Source organism: Eubalaena glacialis, chromosome 13 (assembly GCF_028564815.1).
Source record: "Eubalaena glacialis isolate mEubGla1 chromosome 13, mEubGla1.1.hap2.+ XY, whole genome shotgun sequence".
Classification (NCBI taxonomy): domain Eukaryota; kingdom Metazoa; phylum Chordata; class Mammalia; order Artiodactyla; family Balaenidae; genus Eubalaena; species Eubalaena glacialis.
This window is the reverse complement of record NC_083728.1, coordinates 595,943-613,097: the sequence shown is the minus strand read 5'-3', so window position 1 is coordinate 613,097 and position 17,155 is coordinate 595,943. Positions and strand designations below refer to the sequence as shown.

Here is a 17,155-nt window from a genome sequence, read left to right as displayed (position 1 = left end):
GGTTGGGGGCTGTCATCCCAGCGTCTCTTGCTGCAGTGACACTTTCCCCTTTGCGATGAATAAGTTATTTGGGGGGAAATACCACATTCCTCTTCACACTACCAATGTATTCATTTTGATTGACCTCTGAGTAGACGCAAGGTTTATTTTATCCGGTGGATTATAGTCATTATTTTGATGCTCAGATCATCCTGCTGGCCGGGGAAGCCCGCCAATGCTGACCTCTGTGTCCTTCTGATGCATCTGTGACTCTCTGAGCGCTCTGTGCCCTGGGCCTGGAGCCACCCCTGCACCTAGCGTGGATGTGCTGCCAGCCTTTCAGTGGACGCATGTGTGGACACACACACATCTGGCTTTGTTTCTTGCTGAGAACCACACGTTCACCCTGACGCCTCTGACTCCAGTCCCCCGGGATGCACTCTAGATCTCTCCCTTCCCGCGTGAGCGGCTTCTTCCTGCAGCAGTGAGGGGCCCAGTCTCCTTCGTATGCTCACTTGCTTGATCAACCACGTGTCTGCGCCAGGCCCCCCTCACCCTTCCACACGCGCTCGCCTGGCCTGTGGGCTCTTGACACCCACTCCCGTGGGATGCCCCACACTCCACTCCGGGCCGGGCCTTCATGGGCCCCGTTCGCCCGGGACTGTGGGTTCACAGGATGTGGGGCAGGACAGACCCAGCAGGACTTACGGCCTCAGGACCAGAGTCTTCTGCCACTCTCCATCCCAGCCCCCGGCTGCCTCCCCCTGCGCAATGCTGAGTCTCATCTTTATTCATTCATTTTCACTGCTGCGCCCAGTCACACACACCAAGATGATTTCTCATACAAGTTTTGCTTTTCTTGTAGATAACTTTCCCTGTCCCCTCTGCTAACTTTCTTAGTGTCCCGTGGGCAGCATGCTTTTGAGGCTGTCTCTGGAGGTGTTTTCATTCCACTATTTTCCTTGATTGATATTTTGTCTGGGCCCAGAGGGCAGAGGGAGTTGATTTCCAACCTTACAGTTTGCAGGTCTGGCTTCGCTGTTGGAATGCCATCCCAAGGATATCTTCCGTGTGTGACCTTCCCGCTGTGGGAGCTTTCAGGCCCTCTCGTTTCTCCCGGTGTTTTAGAATTTCACAGTGCTTGGCTTGGTTGGAGCAGGTCTTTTTTTCATTCACTGTGTTGGGCACTTGATGGGTCTTTCAATCTAAAAATAGAATTTCCTTTAGTTTTGGGAAATTATTTGTTATTATTTAGAACATGTTTCGCTCTCATTTTCTTGGTTCTCTCTGGAACTCGGGGGTTGGCCATTAGGTCCTACGCAGCTTTTCCTCCTTTTCTCCCATCTCTCTCTGTCTTTTTCTTTTTTTCTTTTTTTGGCTGCACTGCACAGTATGCGGGATCTTAGTTCCCCAGCCAGGGACCGAGCCCTCGCCCCCTGCCATGGAAGCGCGGAGTCTTAACCACTGGGCCGCCAGGGAAGTTCCTCTCTGTCTTTTTCTTTCATTTACTTTTCTAGCATGTTTCTTTGACTCTCTCTCCCAACTCTTTTTTTTTTTTAAATTTTATTTATTTATATTTATTTATTTTATTTATTTATTTTTTGGCTGTGTTGGGTCTTCGTTTCTGTGCGAGGGCTTTCTCTAGTTGCGGCAAGCGGGGACCACTCTTCATCGCGGTGCGCGGGCCTCTCACCGTCGCGGCCTCTCTTGTTGCGGAGCACAAGCTCCAGACGCGCAGGCTCAGCAGTTGTGGCTCACGGGCCTAGCTGCTCCGCGGCGTGTGGGATCTTCCCAGACCAGGGCTCGAACCCGTGTCCCCTGCATTGGCAGGCAGATTCTCAACCGCTGCGCCACCAGGGAAGCCCTCTCCCAACTCTTCTACTGGATATTTCATTTTGGTTTTGCATTTTATTTCCCAACTGGGGAAGACAGATGTGATGGTGTGAAGCCTTCTAAAAAAACCTCCCATACCAATCTCTACCTGCTACTGCCGGGGCCAGGCCACCTCCACTCTGTCCCGCCGTCCCTGGCCCTGTCCTGCCTCCTGCTCCTAGACGCTGTCCACACTGCAGAGGAGGGGCGCTTCCTACGATGCTTCCTCACTCATCCACTGAAGGTTCCCAGATGCATTCCACACCCCACCCTGCCCAGGGTTCTGGCCCACAGGTCTAAGGAAGGTCCTGGGAACTCCCTTTGACGCTGGAGGGATGCTAAACCTCCTCCTGCAGCCCTGGGAGCTGTGCAACGTGGCCTGGGCCCTTCAAGGGCCTCCAAGAGCTTCCCATGTCTGGGAGCACCGTCTGCGCCTCAGGGCTTTGGGGTCAGAGGTTCTCTGGCTTCAGAGGGTAGAATTCTGGGCTGTGGCTGCACAGCCCCCGCTCCCTGGCCCAGTGTCTACTGTGACCTGTGGTCAGTTTTGTGTGGGCCTTAAATTGTTGCTACAATTTTATTCTAACCCTTTTCTTCCTGCCTTTCTGGGCTTTGCCTTAAACCTGAAGAGCCGGAAGGGCAGGGCGAATGTGGATTGAGATGAAAGTAGGAGAGAATTTTTCCTTTTAAATGGAAGATGTGTTTGTATAGTCGTCCTTGGGTCTCTGCTGGGGATTGGTTCTGAAGGCTGAGGAGGCCTGCCCTCTCCAGGACAGCGGGGGCCCCGGCGTGGCAGCCCCACTGACGCACAGGCCGGGCATGGGGCCATGTGGTCAGTCGTGGGGTGAGGGGAGGAGAGATCGGCTGCAGCCCTGGCTCAGCCATGAGCTGCCGACGGTCCTGACGTGGCAGAGTAGGGCTGCGTGCGCTGCTCGGGGTCACGGTGCCCCTGCTACACAGAAGCACTTGTCTTCTCCTGGCCTGTGTCCCCAGAGCTGCTGCGGGGTGGGGTCTGAGACGTCTCGCCCTGCCCCCCAAGGCCCGTCCCACACCGCTGCCGTTAGCCATCCTCTTCCTGCACCCCTGGGCCCAGCCCTACCTCATCTCCAGGTGGGCCCAGAACACAGGCCCACAGAAGCCAGGCTGGGGGAGCCAAAGGCAGCCTGTTCGCACCTGCTGCCCCGTACGAGGGTCTTGGGTTGGGGGGGGTCTCACTGACCAGACCCAGGCCTCCGGGCCAGCGGCTCACACATCACGGAGGACGCAGTTCACCTCTGGTCCTGCAGCTCCTGTCGTCAGAAATTTATTTTTGATGTGAGCCTCCACTACATCGATCTCCTGCGGTGCCCAGAGCACACCGAGCCCTCCTGTGGCTGGACGGCCCTGGCAGTCGGAGCATCCCTCGCCCGCCCTGCGCTCCTGGCGTGGTTGGGAGCCCCTGCCCTGCTTGTTTCCTCAGGTTTGCTCGCTTGGGCCGACCCGCCGGCCTCCTCCCTCTTTAAAGTCGGTCATCGTACCTGTGTCCGGGTGGGAGTTCCGTGTGTCAAGAGCTTGCCTGTGGGGCTCTCACCATTATGCTCCCTCGTGTGTGCCGTTGACTTTTAAAAAACAGCTTTACTGAAATATAATTTACTCGTCACAAAATTCACCCATTAGAAGTACACAGTTCAGTGGTCTTAGCATATTTCTAGGGTGAGGCATCGATCACCACAGTCTAACTTCAGAACATTCTCGTCCCCACAGAAAGAGACCCTGTGCCCGTGAACAGGCGTGCCCGCTGCCCCTCCCCTGAGCCCCGGCACCACTAATCTACTTTCTGTCTCTATGGGTTTGCCATTTTTGGACATTCTGTAACTAAGGAACTGTACAATCTGGGATCTTTTTTTTGTCTGACTTCTTCCACTGAGCTTCTTCCCCTGATGCTTTTGAGGTTCACCCACATTGGACCCTGGACGGACACTTTAACCCTTTTTATTGCCAAATACTATTCCGTCATATCTTGCGTCGTCCGTTCAGCAATTGATGGACATTTGGGTTTTTCCCACTTTTTGGCTAGTATAAATAAACCTGTGATAAAGAGTTGGGTACAAGGCTTTGTGTGGACATATATTTTCACTTCTCTTAGATCTGTACCTGGGAGTAGAATTGCTGGGGCCTATGGTATGTCTATGTTTAATATTTTGATGAACCACCAGAATGTTTTCCAAAGTAGTGCCATTTTACACTCCCATCAGCAACGTACGAGGGCTCCAGGGTCTCCACATTCTCCCCAACAGTTATTATTGTCTGTTTTTTTTTTTAAAAAAATTATAGCCATTTTAGTGGGTGTGCAGTGTGATCATATTGTGGTTTTGACTTGCACTTCCCTGATGACTAGATGATGAGCATCTTTTGTATGTTATCTTTGGAGGAATGCCTATTCAAATACTTTGGCCACGCTGTGCGGCTTGCAGGATCTTAGTTCCCCGACCAGGGATCGAACCCGGGCCCCGGCAGTGAAAGCACCGAGTGCTAACCACTGGACCACCAGGGAATTCCCCTTTGCCCACTTTAAAATTGGGTTATTTGTTTTATTCTGGAGTTGTAAGAGGTCTTTCTATACTCTGAATACAAGTCCCTTATCAGATATGTGATCTTGCAAATGTTTTCTCCCAGTCTGTGGGTTGTCTCTTCACTTGACTGGTGGTGTTATTTGACTTCCCAAAGTGTTAAACTTTGATAATGTCCAGTTCATCCATTTCTTCTTTTGTCGCTTGTGTTTTAGGAGTCCTGTCAAAGAAACCACTGCCTAACTCAAAAAGTCAGGATGATTTACTCCTGCGTTTTCTAGGAGTATTAACGCAGATGTTTAGATCTCTGATCCATTGTGTGAATTTTTACGTATGGTGTGAGGCGGGTCCACCTTTATTGTTTCGGTTATTCTATGTTCCTTGATCTGCCATGTCAGTTTTAGAATCAGTTTATCAATTTTTGCAAACAAAACAGAACAGCTGAAGAGGTCAAAAGTGCTCAGATGCTGGTGAGATTCAGAAAATAACAGGCAGGATTCAGGGCGCAGGACAGGGTGGGAGCAGGGCGGGGAGAGGTCAGAGGAGGAGGTGGTAGGATGGCCAGCGGAGCAGGAGGAGGAGAGGCTGGGGGCTGCCGGAGTGCCCCAGGCGAGGAGGGAGGGAGCGAGTATCGGTGCAGGACGGCCGGGCGGCCAGGTTGTCACCGGTGGCCCTTCAAGGGCTGCTGCTTTGGTGGAGGGCTGGGAGCTGGCCTGGGAGCAGGGACGGAGTCAGCTTCTCGGGGTCCCTTAAGAAATCGGGCTGTGAAGCGGGTGGAGACGTGGAGCCCCGGGGCTGGGGTGCGGAGTCCAGACAGATTGTGTTTTGTGAATGTGGATGCCTCAAGCTTGTTGTAGAGTCGAGAAGCCCCAGGAAGGGTCCAGTTAGGGCAGGTGAGCAAACGGTTGAGAGGAAGATGGTCTATGGTTGCTTCTCCGAGGACATTGGCATTGGGAAGAAGGGCCTGACAAGCCACACAGCGGAGGGCTTGTCTGTGGTGGGACGTAGGCGGGTCCCAGCGGGGGACCAAGGGGGCCCCCGGGTTATCTCCAAGCAAAGGAGAAGCACCGTCACACTTTACTGTGGCGACTATGGTTTGCTACCCAAAAATTCCCGGGAAAAGGAAGGAATCGTGTCAATTACGGACCCACGTCGTGTGGTTCTGGTCTCGGGGCGTGTGACTCCTGCAAGTTCCCTCCGCCTCCCAGGGCTGGTGCTGAAGACATCGCTGGGGTGCTGTTGTGAGGGAGATGCTGGCCACCTGTTCTTTTTACTCTTTTCTCTTAAGCTTTACAGACCATAGTCTTTATTTATTTATTTATTTATTTATTTATTTATTTATTTTTGGCTGCGTTGGGTCTTTGTTGCTGTGCGCGGGCTTTCTCTAGTTGGCGGCGAGCGGGGGCTACTCTTCGTTGCGGTGCGCGGGCTTCTCATTGTGGTGGCTTCTCTTGTTGCGGAGCACGGGCTCCAGGGGCGCGGGCTTCAGTAGTTGTGGCACGAGGGCTCAGTAGTTGTGGCGCACGGGCTTAGTTGCTCTGCGGCACGTAGGATCTTCCCGGACCAGGGATCAAACCCGTGTCCCCTGCATTGGCAGGCGATTCTTAACCACTGCGCCACCAGGGAAGTCCGGGGTAGATGTTCTTAAGGCCCTCTTGTGTGGCCTGAGCAGGAGTGGGGCACAGGGAATGCAGGTGAGGGGAGGATTCCCCTCAACAGGGCTTCGCTTCAGGAGAGAGCGGCGAGGCCCCTGTGAGCTGGTTCCCTCCCATCACAGTGGCCCCTCGGCACAGACTCGTGCCTTCACCTGCTGGGCTTCTCTGGGAAGCGTGTGGGACTGAGAGCAGGAAGACCTGGGAGGGGGGCTTCCAGGATACCTGCTGGGACGCCGAGGGGAGGGAGCCATCCTGCGCGCAGCAGCACAGATCTCAGGCTATGTCCTTCCCTCCAGCTGCCAGGGAGATATGCCCAGTTACCCCACTTATTCACATATGTCACCATGGTAAGAAATTCCGCTGGAGCCTCGCAAATCAGCCCAGGGTGAGGGTTCCTGCAACGTCTTCTCTGACGGGAGGTACGTGTGGAAAGGGAACCCCATTTGTGGCCAGGGGTCTCCCAGCCTCCATTGTCACTCTAGATGCAGAATTTCTACCACCCGTCTTCAAGTGCGACGCACACCCCGTGGCCAGAGCCATTCTTGTCAGCTCACCTCCCAAGCTTCCTCCCTTCCATCGCCTTTGGAGGAGACTGTCTGCTCCCTCCTCACCACAGATGCTCTTTGCTGCCTCCTCCTCCGGGGTCCGGGGCCCTGGGCGACCCCTGTCATAGGTTTGGGTGGGTGGGCCTGGCTCCCCTTACAGTCTGCTGGTGGCCGTGGGGTAGCTGGCCCGAGATGTCCGGTTCACACCTCTCTAGTGGAGTCCAGTCCTCAGGGGGGCCCCCTGCAGGTGACCCACAGCTCAGTGAGGGTGAGGCACAGAGTTGGTGCACACAGTAGGTGCCAAATTCTGGTGGTATTACCCGTTCCTTTGAAGACCGTGCATTAGGCCGTCTCCTTGGCAACCAATCTGCTTCCCTCCTGTGCTACTGGAGGTCAGAGGAGCCCCTTTAATGGGATGGAGACATTTCCAGACAAGAGGGCAGTGTGGCCGGAGCACAGGGCTGAGCGGGGCAGGAGTGGTGGAATTATAGCAAAACAGCATTTGGGGATGCACATCAAAAACGTGAGGAAAGAAGGATGATGGGTGTTACAGCAGTGTGCCTGACCTGCCTTCAGCGGAACCCAAACTCACTTCCAAGGAGGAGCAGAGAGCAGAATGAAGGAATATTCATTTCCTGTTTTTATTGTTGGTTACTTCATGACCTTCCTTTGAAACGCTGCAGTTGTAGAAAGCTGGTTGTCATGGAAACAAGGGAGTGCCGTGCAAGGAATAGGTACACAATGCATTTCTTTGTCCGGTCCAGCTGATGCCTTTAGCCTCTGCTTTGACGTGTGAATTTATGTGAGGAATTAAATATTAACTGGAAGTATTGCCCTGGAGAGAGGCAGAAACACAGGGAGAGGAAAGATGCCGGGAACCCGGGCAAAGGGGAGGCAAAGCGTTGGACCTCACCTGACTTGTGCCAGCCCCCTGGTCGGAGTGGCTGTTAGTGGAAATCCACCCCCACTTCCTGACATGTTCCATGAAACAGCGCAAGAGCTGGGACGATGGTGCAGGGGTGAGGGTGCTAGAAGCCTCTGAGGACTGTCCGAAGCGGAGAGTGATTTTCCCCCAAGAGCTCCTGTCCTTTATTCCTGAGACGGTCATGGGGCCATGACCTTGGGTGTCTTTCTGGCGGATTCCAGAAAACAAGGACCGTACGAGTGCTGTGTACAAGAGCGGCCCAAGTTTCTCGATTTCTCCCCTTGAGCTGGCACAGCTGGCGTTCATTAGGTTTTCTTTTTCTGACTCTCAGAAAATGAGTTCCGGGGTGAGCTGCTGAGTCAGACGTGGACGCACGGAGACAAGACCAACAACTGCAGGACCCCGAGACTCTTCCTGGGCGGACACGGCAAGGTGAGGTGCTTGGAGCGCAGCCCCCAACCTGGGGCCCCTGGCTCCGGGCAAGGGTCCTTCTCACTCCTTGGCGTGGAGCATGGAGGTGACTTTTGGTCTAGTCATTATCAGTCTAGATTAGGCAAAGAATAAGTGGAGGCTAGGACCATCAATGATCTTGTCACTTTAAAATTAAAGGAAGAAAAGTGACTCTGAGTAGAGTAAAACTAAAATGTGACAGCAGGTCCCACGACTGCCAGGTCCCTGCTCTGGGACCCGGCCCCACCCGGGCTCCCCGGTGCACTTCAGTACTTGCTGTTCTCCCCACTGCTCGCTGGGCAGCCTTTGCTGCAGGGACGCCTGAGTTCCGCTGGTCTGGTTTATTGCAATCTTCCCAAGTGGGGGCCTGTGGTGCCCTGCTCATACCTGCCTGGAGCTCGCTGGTGGAGGCGGCTCGGGCACTCCACCTCCACAGGGGTGCTCCAAGCCCAGATATCGCACGCACTCATAGCCACACCAAACCTCTGATTCTGGATGTGTTCACTCCCCATGATGTGCTCTGGGTGAGGCCAGGTCCCCAGGCTCAGGTGACCCTCAGAGATGGAAGTGTGGGTGACAACGGGCTTGGTGGGCATCCCTTCCCAGATCTCAGATTCTGATCTCTCATATTCTTTGACATGTAGACGCTCTCCATCAAGGATCCAAGCCATGACCCAGAGCATGGCCACCAAGAAGTGGCAGCCCAGGCTATAGACAGGCAGGGCTGTGAAGTTTTAGGCGGCAACCTCATTTGAGGGTGCTGTATTTTACGCTTGAAGCCCAGCATTTTTCTTTTGAGTCTGGTGACTGGAATGTACATGGAATGGGTCTGTCCTAGCACCTCATCAAGCACCTCCACGCACACTCTTATTCCTGTGTGATCATCAGTGCTCTGCCGAGCCACGTCTGAGCCTGATGCAGAAGGAACATACAGTAATGCTGGCCCGGTCTTTATTGAAAGTTTTGTTATTTTGCTCATCATGGAATTTTTGCATTAATTTAGATGTTTTAAAATATTGCATTAAATTATTATTTAATTTGATCACTTAGTTTTGTTTCCCCCTTAAATTTGCACCTGACGGAATGCCGCACTCGCCTCACCCATCTGGCCCTGCGCACTCAGGGATCACGTGACCAAGAAGCGACTTGATTTGAGGCCAGGGGCTCTGGGTGCCGTGTCTTCACAGTGGCTGGCATTGTGTAAGGGACAGGTAGGAAGGCTGCAGTCACCCCGCGGCTCAGGTGTGACAAGCTTGGAGCGTGTGGGACCTGCTGGGAACATGCCCGGTGGCCACGCTCAGCTTCTCCCCCAGCGCCGACAGTTTCACAGCTGCTCCATTAGGGTCATTTCCTCTAGTTTGGGCAGGCAGGGCCAGAGTTACTGCTCTGAGCAGAGAAGCTAAGAAGAGTGAGCCAGAGAAGGAGGGACTATGGGGCTGGCGCCGGGGGCACCTTCTGACTGAGGAGGCCAAGAAGGGGTGGGGACACAAGAGGGCAGAGCACGCACAATGGCAGGACTGGCCCGAGAAGGAGGTGGGGAGCTGGGGAGCTCGGTGCCTGGAGGGCAGGGGGAGCAGAGGAGTCCTGTGTGGGAGGTGGTCACAGCCGCCTCGGCCTCTGAGTTCAGCACCAGGCGTGTGGACAGCTCAGAGGTGGGTTTGGAAGGGGCTGTTAGACAAGATCAGGTGGTTGTGTGCTTTGTGGGAAGTGCTGGGCGTTGGGCTTTTTTTTTTAAAATAAGCTTAAGGAGAAAAGGAGTAGGTATGGATGGTAGGACCTTAAACCTCTTCTTGACCTTGAAGAATGAAGCATTTGGGCCCCAGATCATGGGTGTTCAGTGGATGACTAGAGATATGCAACCCAGGGGCAGGGTGATTGCATGAATGCTCAGCAGGGCCTCCTTCCTGCCACCCCAGTGGACGCTCCTGGCGAGGGAAGGAGGTGGCGCCGGGTGTGTCCTCTGACCTGCCCCATTGGATGTGGCTAGATTTCTACCCCGAGAAGGTGGAAACTCCATTTATGCTGAAGTTTTAGACAGATGGACCCAGGCATGGCTGCTGTATCAGGGTGTCTATTATGTAGTTATAATTTTAATGTAGGGGTTGGAGTGAGCCATGACCCCATGCCTGGAGATGCCAGGAGAGCCCCTCCCAAGACGTGTATTAAATAATGCTCCACGGGGTGTCCTTTCTACAACCCAAGGAGAGGGCTGGTCTATTCAGCCGCCAGTCGGTTGAACAATGGGTGGAGTGTCAGAGATTTTCAAACACACAGTCAGGCATCCTCCAAGGGGGACACAGTCGTCACCGCCAGGAACCAGGGGTGCTGTGACAGCTGTCAGGAGGTGCAGGGGTGCGGGTGTGTGGTTTAGCCTCAGCCATCAGAGAATGGAGAGCAGGATGTATGCTGAGGGTCCCTGAGACAGCAGGACTTCAGCATCTTCAAAGCAGGGGGCTGCTCTTGGGTCTGCCCCTGCGGCGGCGTGCAGGCTGGGCTGGGGGTGGGGAGGGTTCCACTGGAATGCTTGGTGGGAGAGGGAGCAGGGAACGTACTTGAAAGCTGCTCTGAAATCCTTCAGGGGAGCGTCTCCCCAGAGGTAGGAGCATGGATTTGTCCCAACACTCTGCCCCCAGGCTGTGCACACGGTGAGAGAAAAAAACCAGCCCAGACTGTGCCCCTCCTCTGCCCTCTTCTCCCCACGTCACCCCCTCCTTCTAGGCAGGCTGCCTGGTCCTGCGAGTCAGCAGACACTCCCCCTTCTCCGTCTGGGTCTTCCCGGAGGAAAAGGGACGCTATCACCCAAATAATCTTGTGCATTTTAAAAGTTACCCTAAGTCCATTCTAACCCCCAGCTTTGCAGGAACGCGTCCTAAGTAAAATGGAGCGCTAGCCTGAGCTCCTGGACTTCCTCCTCCAGCCCAGGGCCAGGGTGAGTCCTCTGTGGTCCCAGGGGGCCTGGACTCTCCAGCAGCTCGGGGCTCTGGTCTCTGCTCTGACGGCTCCTGGCCACCTTCTCCAGCTCCAAGATCTCAGAGATGTTTCAGATTGTCCCAATTTGTCTGTCCATCTGCCTGTTTGTCTGACCTTCCACAATATGCCCCGAGCAGTGAATGAGATCTCTGCAGGGAGACACTGACCTCAAAAACATGAATGGTTGAGCTTATTTCAGATGGAGCTGAGCAGGCCCAGGGGGAGAGTGAGAGAGGGGGTGCAGAGGGAGGACGCAGGCCTGACCACTGAGAGGTGCTGGCCACCCAAGGGTGCACCATCTCCATGGGTCAGGGGCACTCGCCCCCTGAGGCCCTCTTCCCTGAATGTCCTCAGGTCCTCTCTGACCCACGGGGCCTCCCCACTCCCACCCAGGCTCCCACGGCTGAGCAGCCCCTTCCTCTTGAGCTCCCCCCCGACGCCCCCCGAGCTCCCCTTCTCTGGAGGGAGGGACCTGCTGCCTCGGGTCGCATAGCTGGTGCTACTCAGGCCAGGACAGCCCGCAGGGGCCAGAGAGTCAGCCGACATCCAAGGGCTGCTCAGGGCCAGGCTCCAGCGTGGAGTCTGGTTTTCGTCTAGCCCTTAGCCGCGGTGCAGAAGGGCAGGGACGTGGTGTAGGGTGGAGAGGGGGCGAGCTCTTCATCTGTGAAGGCCCCGGGAAGAACCAAGAAGAAAAGAGAATGAAAGAGAGACAGAGAGAGACAGAGAGAGTCAGGGAGAGGGAGACAGGGACAGAGGGAGAGAGCCGGAGAGAGAGATTCAGAGAGACACAGAGAGACAGACAGACAGAGGGAGGATGACCGAGCAAGAAAGAGAAACGGGGGAGGCGCCCCTCCAGAAACCGCCTGCAGGCCCCTGAACTGGGCAGGGGGCGGGCAGACCTGGATTCTGGGGCTAAAGTTGAAGATCGGCACAAAGCCCGTTGGACCTCTGACTGGACATTCCTGGGGGAGAGGCCACCCTGTTAACTGTGTTACTGGCTGTGCGTCTGGACTCTGAGAGCCCTTCTCACAACCACAGCCTAAGAAGCTGCTGGTTTCACGTTTGCCCTCTTGGTCCCCGAGTTTGTAAACATCCAACTTGGGAACTCAGGTTTGGCAAGGGTGCCATGTGGAAGGGGCTGGTTTTTGTAACAAGTCATTGTGAGAACCGTTTACATTTAAGAAGAGCTTACACGATTACCCTTAACTTTCCAAAAAATACAAAACAGAAGCAAGCATTGCCACCCCCTTGAGTGAGACCATCACGTGACACAACAAAGCAGGTTCAGAAGAAGGGCGAAGAGACTGTTCTCGCTGGTTAAGAGATGTGGTCGGGGCTTCCCTGGGGGCGCGGTGGTTGGGAATCCACCTGCCAGTGCAGGGGACACGGGTTCGAGCCCTGGTCCGGGAAGACCCCACGTGCCGCGGAGCAACTGAGCCCGTGAGCCACAACTACTGAGCTGTACTCTAGAGCCCACGAGCCACAACTACTGAAGCCCGCGTGCTTAGAGCCCGTGCTCCACAACAAGAGAAGCCACTGCAATGAGAAGCTCGTGCACCGCAACGAAGAGTAGCCCCTGCTCACAGCAAACGGAGAAACGCCTGCGCGCAGCAACAAAGACCCAACGCAGCCAAAAAATAAATAAATAAATAATAAAAAAATAGAGAGATGTGGCCAAACGGGGTGTGTTTGCGTTTGTAAATTATTCTCCCATAGTTTTCCTACTGAAGACAGAACGACTGAAATATTAATTAGAGCGAAGAGCTGGTTTAGGGAGCCCAGGGCAGCCGTAGACAGGCCGCTGGTGGTGGAATGCAGTTGGCGTCACAGAAGCAGCGTGGACCAGGTCTTGAGAGATCACTAGCCCCACAGTGGGGGCATTGAGGCCGGCTAGGCCGGGACGGGGCCTTTCATCCTCCAGGTGGGAGGTCACTCAACTATGTGTGGGCCTTTCAGAAACAGACTTGACTGGTTTGTGCTCGGAACAAGGGAAGAATTTTAAAAAATAAATTAATGAAAAATTGGGAAGTGTCTCACTGTCTTGGCCTGTCTTGCTGCGATGGGGGCAGAAGGCGGGGCGGCCAGCAGGCTGAGCAGGGCCACCCATCCACACGTGAGGCACCAGTGCTGAGGGTGGGAGGATGCAGAGAACCACCCTCGGAGAAGGAAGACAGTAAAAACCCAGTGGAGCTGGCTCAGAAATCAAGGTTTCCCTGCTTGCCCGTCGATGGCGGCATCCGCCTCTTAGAAGCTCATTCTCATATTGAAGCGCTGACTCTAGTTCTTCCTCCCGTGGTTCAGGTTTTTCCCTTTTCACATCAAAGCTCCGTGCACTGGAGAGAACTTCTCACTTATTGACCATTTGATGCAGATAAATTGCAAATGGAAAGGTGCTTGGCAGAATGAATGCCACAGCTGTCAGCTCTGTCAACAGGAGCTTGCAGTGTGCAAGCAGCGCCCGTACGCATCCTGCAACCCTCTCTATTCTGTGCTCTTTGAATAATTTATCTTCAGGAAATCCAAATTGCCAAGGCACGCTTTAACCTAGCAGAAGGATCGCCAATTTCCTTGGGAAAACTGACAAAAAAAAAAAAAAAAAAAAAAAAAAAAAAGAGCTGTAGATTGCATTTCAGCTGAGAGCGGCCTGGCAATCAGACGCCTCGGCCCCTTTGTGCCACTGCATCGGAAGCCGCTGTGCTGGGCTCAGCGCAGACGACATTTGAAGGCTCATAAATGTAATGAAGTCCCTTTGACACCTGCTCCTCTCTTCACTTTAAATGTGAGCCATTGGTCCATGGGGAACTCTGCTTTAAAAATAGAAATTATAGTAATTGTCGTCCGTGCTGTCGGGAGGCTGTAAACGCATAGCTCTCAGCTCTACCTCCGGGAGTGGACGGCTGCGTAAATTACCCCAGGCTGTGGTTTCCGTCCTTGACACAGCACGTGAATCTCTGTACGTTCATGCTGCCCAGGGTGGGGGGCTCACTTTGCAAGTTCTAGCTTACGAGCTGGGGAGTTAATGGGAGGAGTCCCTCGTCTTTCTTCCTGAGCGGGACCTTAGCTGCTTGCCCCGTGCTGGCCTCTGGGGACTGAAGCCCCTCTCTGGCTGCTCCGTTCCCACCGCCTGGCTTTGCTCTGATGGCCTCTTGGGGGCCTGGGAGGTGGGGCTGCTCCCTCCCCTCCCTGACCACAGGGCACACCTGCTGGGAAGAGGGCCCCTTCTATCTCCTGCTCCTGCCCAGACCAGGCTGAGGATCCCGTGTGATGACCCGTGCCCCGGGGGCGTCCCTGCCCTCCCGGGGCTCTGCCTCGTTCCCTGGATGGACAGGACGTGGGCAGCATCCCCCATGGAAGTGGGTCTGAGGCAGAGAATTCGGGGCAGAAGCTGATGGGCTCAGGCAGGGTAGCCAGAGGACGTGCGGGGTCTGGACAGTGCGGGGTCCCCGTCCCCCTCGAGGGCCTCCACTCACTCTCTCCTGGGGGAGTCAACATCTCTGGGAGGGTGGCCTGTGTGTCGGGTCCAGGTGACACCTCGGCCTGCACTCCTACCAGCTCTCACCCCCGTCTGCTTCCCACCTCCAGAGCCAGTGCCGTGGCCATGGGCCCTTGGCATGTGGCTGGTCAAACTCAGAGGGGCTGTGAGTCCAGGACATGTGCAGGATTTCTAAGAGTTAGCACTAAACAAAGTCCCGTTCATAACTTTTTCTGTTGATACTGTTGAAATGATAATGTTTCGGAGAGACTGGGCTAAGTAAAGTTCAGTATTAAAATCAATTTCACCCGCTTCTGTTTACACTTGTAACGTGGCTATTAGAAAGTTTTAAACGATGTGGATGGCCTGCACTCTCTTCCACTGGGCAGTGGTGCCTGGAGGCCCCTGTGCTGCCGGGAGCGCCCACGCTTCGGGGTGTCCAGCTCATGTGGAGGACGATCAGGTCCCCAAGCTCAGGCTGCCCCCCTGGGCTCTCCGTGGGACAACGCACGGTGGACAGGGCCCCGCTCAGGTCCCAGGCACCTGTTTCTGACAAGACGACCCTCGAGTGCCGGGGTCACCCACTCCCAGGGGAAGCTGGGCTCTCAGCACGGCGGGGTCAGAGTCTGCGGTGGGTGGTGTCGCCAGGGGACCGTGTGTTACGACACCCCGACGTTAATGTAGGCTTGGTGCTGCAGCTTCCTCCTCGGATGTGCGCCTGGGGGCAGCAGGAGGGCCCCGAGCAGGAGACGAGGGACACGACGGGGCCAGCGGTCTCCGCCCCGAAGCGCCTCCGCCTCACCTGCTGCTCGCAGGTCTGCAGGCCGTTCCTGCCCTGTGACCTGGTCCTTGTCTCCTGTGTCAGATTCACAGGCACCGGTGAAGCTTGAGGCAGAAAATGCCTGGAGGTGACGCTGCAGACACAGGGGTGGTTCTGCCTTCTTCCTGTTGACAGCACGGTTGTTTTTACTTGCAGATGAGCTTAGAAAATGACGAACAGTTGTTTTTACTTGCAGATGAGCTTAGAAAATGACGAAAAGAGAGCTCGTACAAGATCCAAGGCCCTCCGAGGTGAGTTCCATCCTCCCCTCCCAGCAGTCTGGCCTGGGCCGTCCACAGCCTGTCTCTGGCCAAGAGTCCCAGGTCCTAAAGCTGTAAATGCCACTTTCCGCAGCAGTTGTCCTTAGGAGGACAGAATCCCGCAGCAGTGCCTCGCCCCTGGGACGCTCCTCCCCTACGCTGGGCACCTGGTGGCCTCAGGCTTCTTCAGCCTCAGGGTGCATTTGAGGGCCACGGCCACTGGGGGGCTTTTGGCCCAGATGCTCCTGCTGGGGAGGAGATGAGGTGGCAGCCCCGGCGCTGCAGAGTGGGGAAAGCAAAACCTGGTTAGACCTGCTCTGTTTGGGAAGGAGAGGCCGCCAGCCTCACACCACTAGCCTCTCTGCCTCCCAGGAGGTTAGTCTTGGCGCTGAGGGCATTGGGATGTTGCTGGGTTGAACTGGCACTGGGGTGGGGAGAGGGGCTGAGGCCCTGCTTGCTCGGCAAGGACCGAGTCCCGACACCCTGGCCAGCCTTGCCACCCCGACACCACAGGGCACACACTGCTCCTGGGCGTGGGTGGCCCTCAAGGAGGGGCCAGACGCCCCGAGCTTCTCAAGTGTCTGCCAGGCAGACTCCCGAAAGTTCTTGTCCCAGAGGCCCCATCACTGAGGGACCAGGTGCTTGGACCACCTGTTCTCTTCTCCAGCCAGCTTCATCCTCTGGGTCCTCTTTCCAGCCAGAAGCTGACTTCTCCCTGAGATTAGAGAAAGAGATGCTGTCCCAGGGAGCCTGTCTTAGCTGGGGCCTCTGTCCGACTCTGCAAAACCAGCAGCCACCGGCGGGGTGGGGTCTGACATGAGCACCGGCTTGGAGGAGGCAGCTCCCTCCGTGAGACCCTGGAGGACATTCTAGGAGGCCAGGGAAAGCGGGGTTCAGGACGGGGGTCGCCCCCGCTCTTCAGTCGCTTGTGCTGTGAAGATACACGTGCCTTTTCAGTTCTGCTTCCCACACGAGTTTCCCTGTTTCTCTTTCTCTCACTCAGCTCCCCCAGAGCCCACAGGTGCCGACCTCAGGTAAGAAAGGTTTCCTGCCCGCACCCAGCATGGTGCACGCCTGTGACCCCATTCGTCCTAAACGTTGCACTGGGTGCTTGGAATTGAGCAACCGCGCCCGGGCCCCTGCTTTTCCTGACGAGGCCCCTTTCTGCCTGGCCTGTGTGCATCTGTCTTCGCCCTGCCTCGTCCTCTCCCACCTGGTCCTGGCGCCACCACGCAGCCAGCCTCGCACGGTGGCACAGATGTGCTCACACCTTGTCACCCCTCGGACATGACTGTCACCATGGTCCTCAGCCAGCAGCAAGGTGCTGTCTTAGTGGCTCCTCGGCCAGAGATGAGGGCACAGGCTGTCCCACGCCCGAGTCTTCCACTGACTTGAGGGCAGGCAGTGGCTTATGTATCGGCTGAGCTCTGTGACTTTCCAGATTCGAGGCTGGCCTCACAGGGACGGGCATCCTGAACAGGAGGGAGGACAGACACACGGCAATTTGCTGGGTTGAAGCAGGGGGGGCCAGGCTTCCTCCCCAGAGGTCGACTTGCCCTCGCCTGCTGGCTTCCGTCCTGAGCTTGGCCAAAGCCTTTGTGTGTGTGTGGAAGGGAGGGGCTGGGGGGAGGCCAGAGAGAAAGCCACCCCAATGCTTACGT

The 17,155-nt window shown here is 55.6% G+C and overlaps 1 protein-coding gene across 1 annotated transcript in view; it reads left to right on the top strand.

The window, feature by feature from the left end:
• The first annotated feature begins 7,861 nt into the window (after positions 1 to 7,861).
• MYT1 (myelin transcription factor 1) overlaps positions 7,862 to 17,155 on the top strand; it is a 42,732-nt gene continuing 33,438 nt past the window's right edge. Inside the window, exons 1-3 of the mRNA XM_061207921.1 lie at positions 7,862 to 7,954; positions 15,431 to 15,485; positions 16,498 to 16,528. Coding sequence (XP_061063904.1) covers positions 15,431 to 15,485; positions 16,498 to 16,528 — 86 coding nt within the window. The 5' untranslated portion in view covers positions 7,862 to 7,954. The remainder of the gene's footprint in view (positions 7,955 to 15,430; positions 15,486 to 16,497; positions 16,529 to 17,155) is intronic.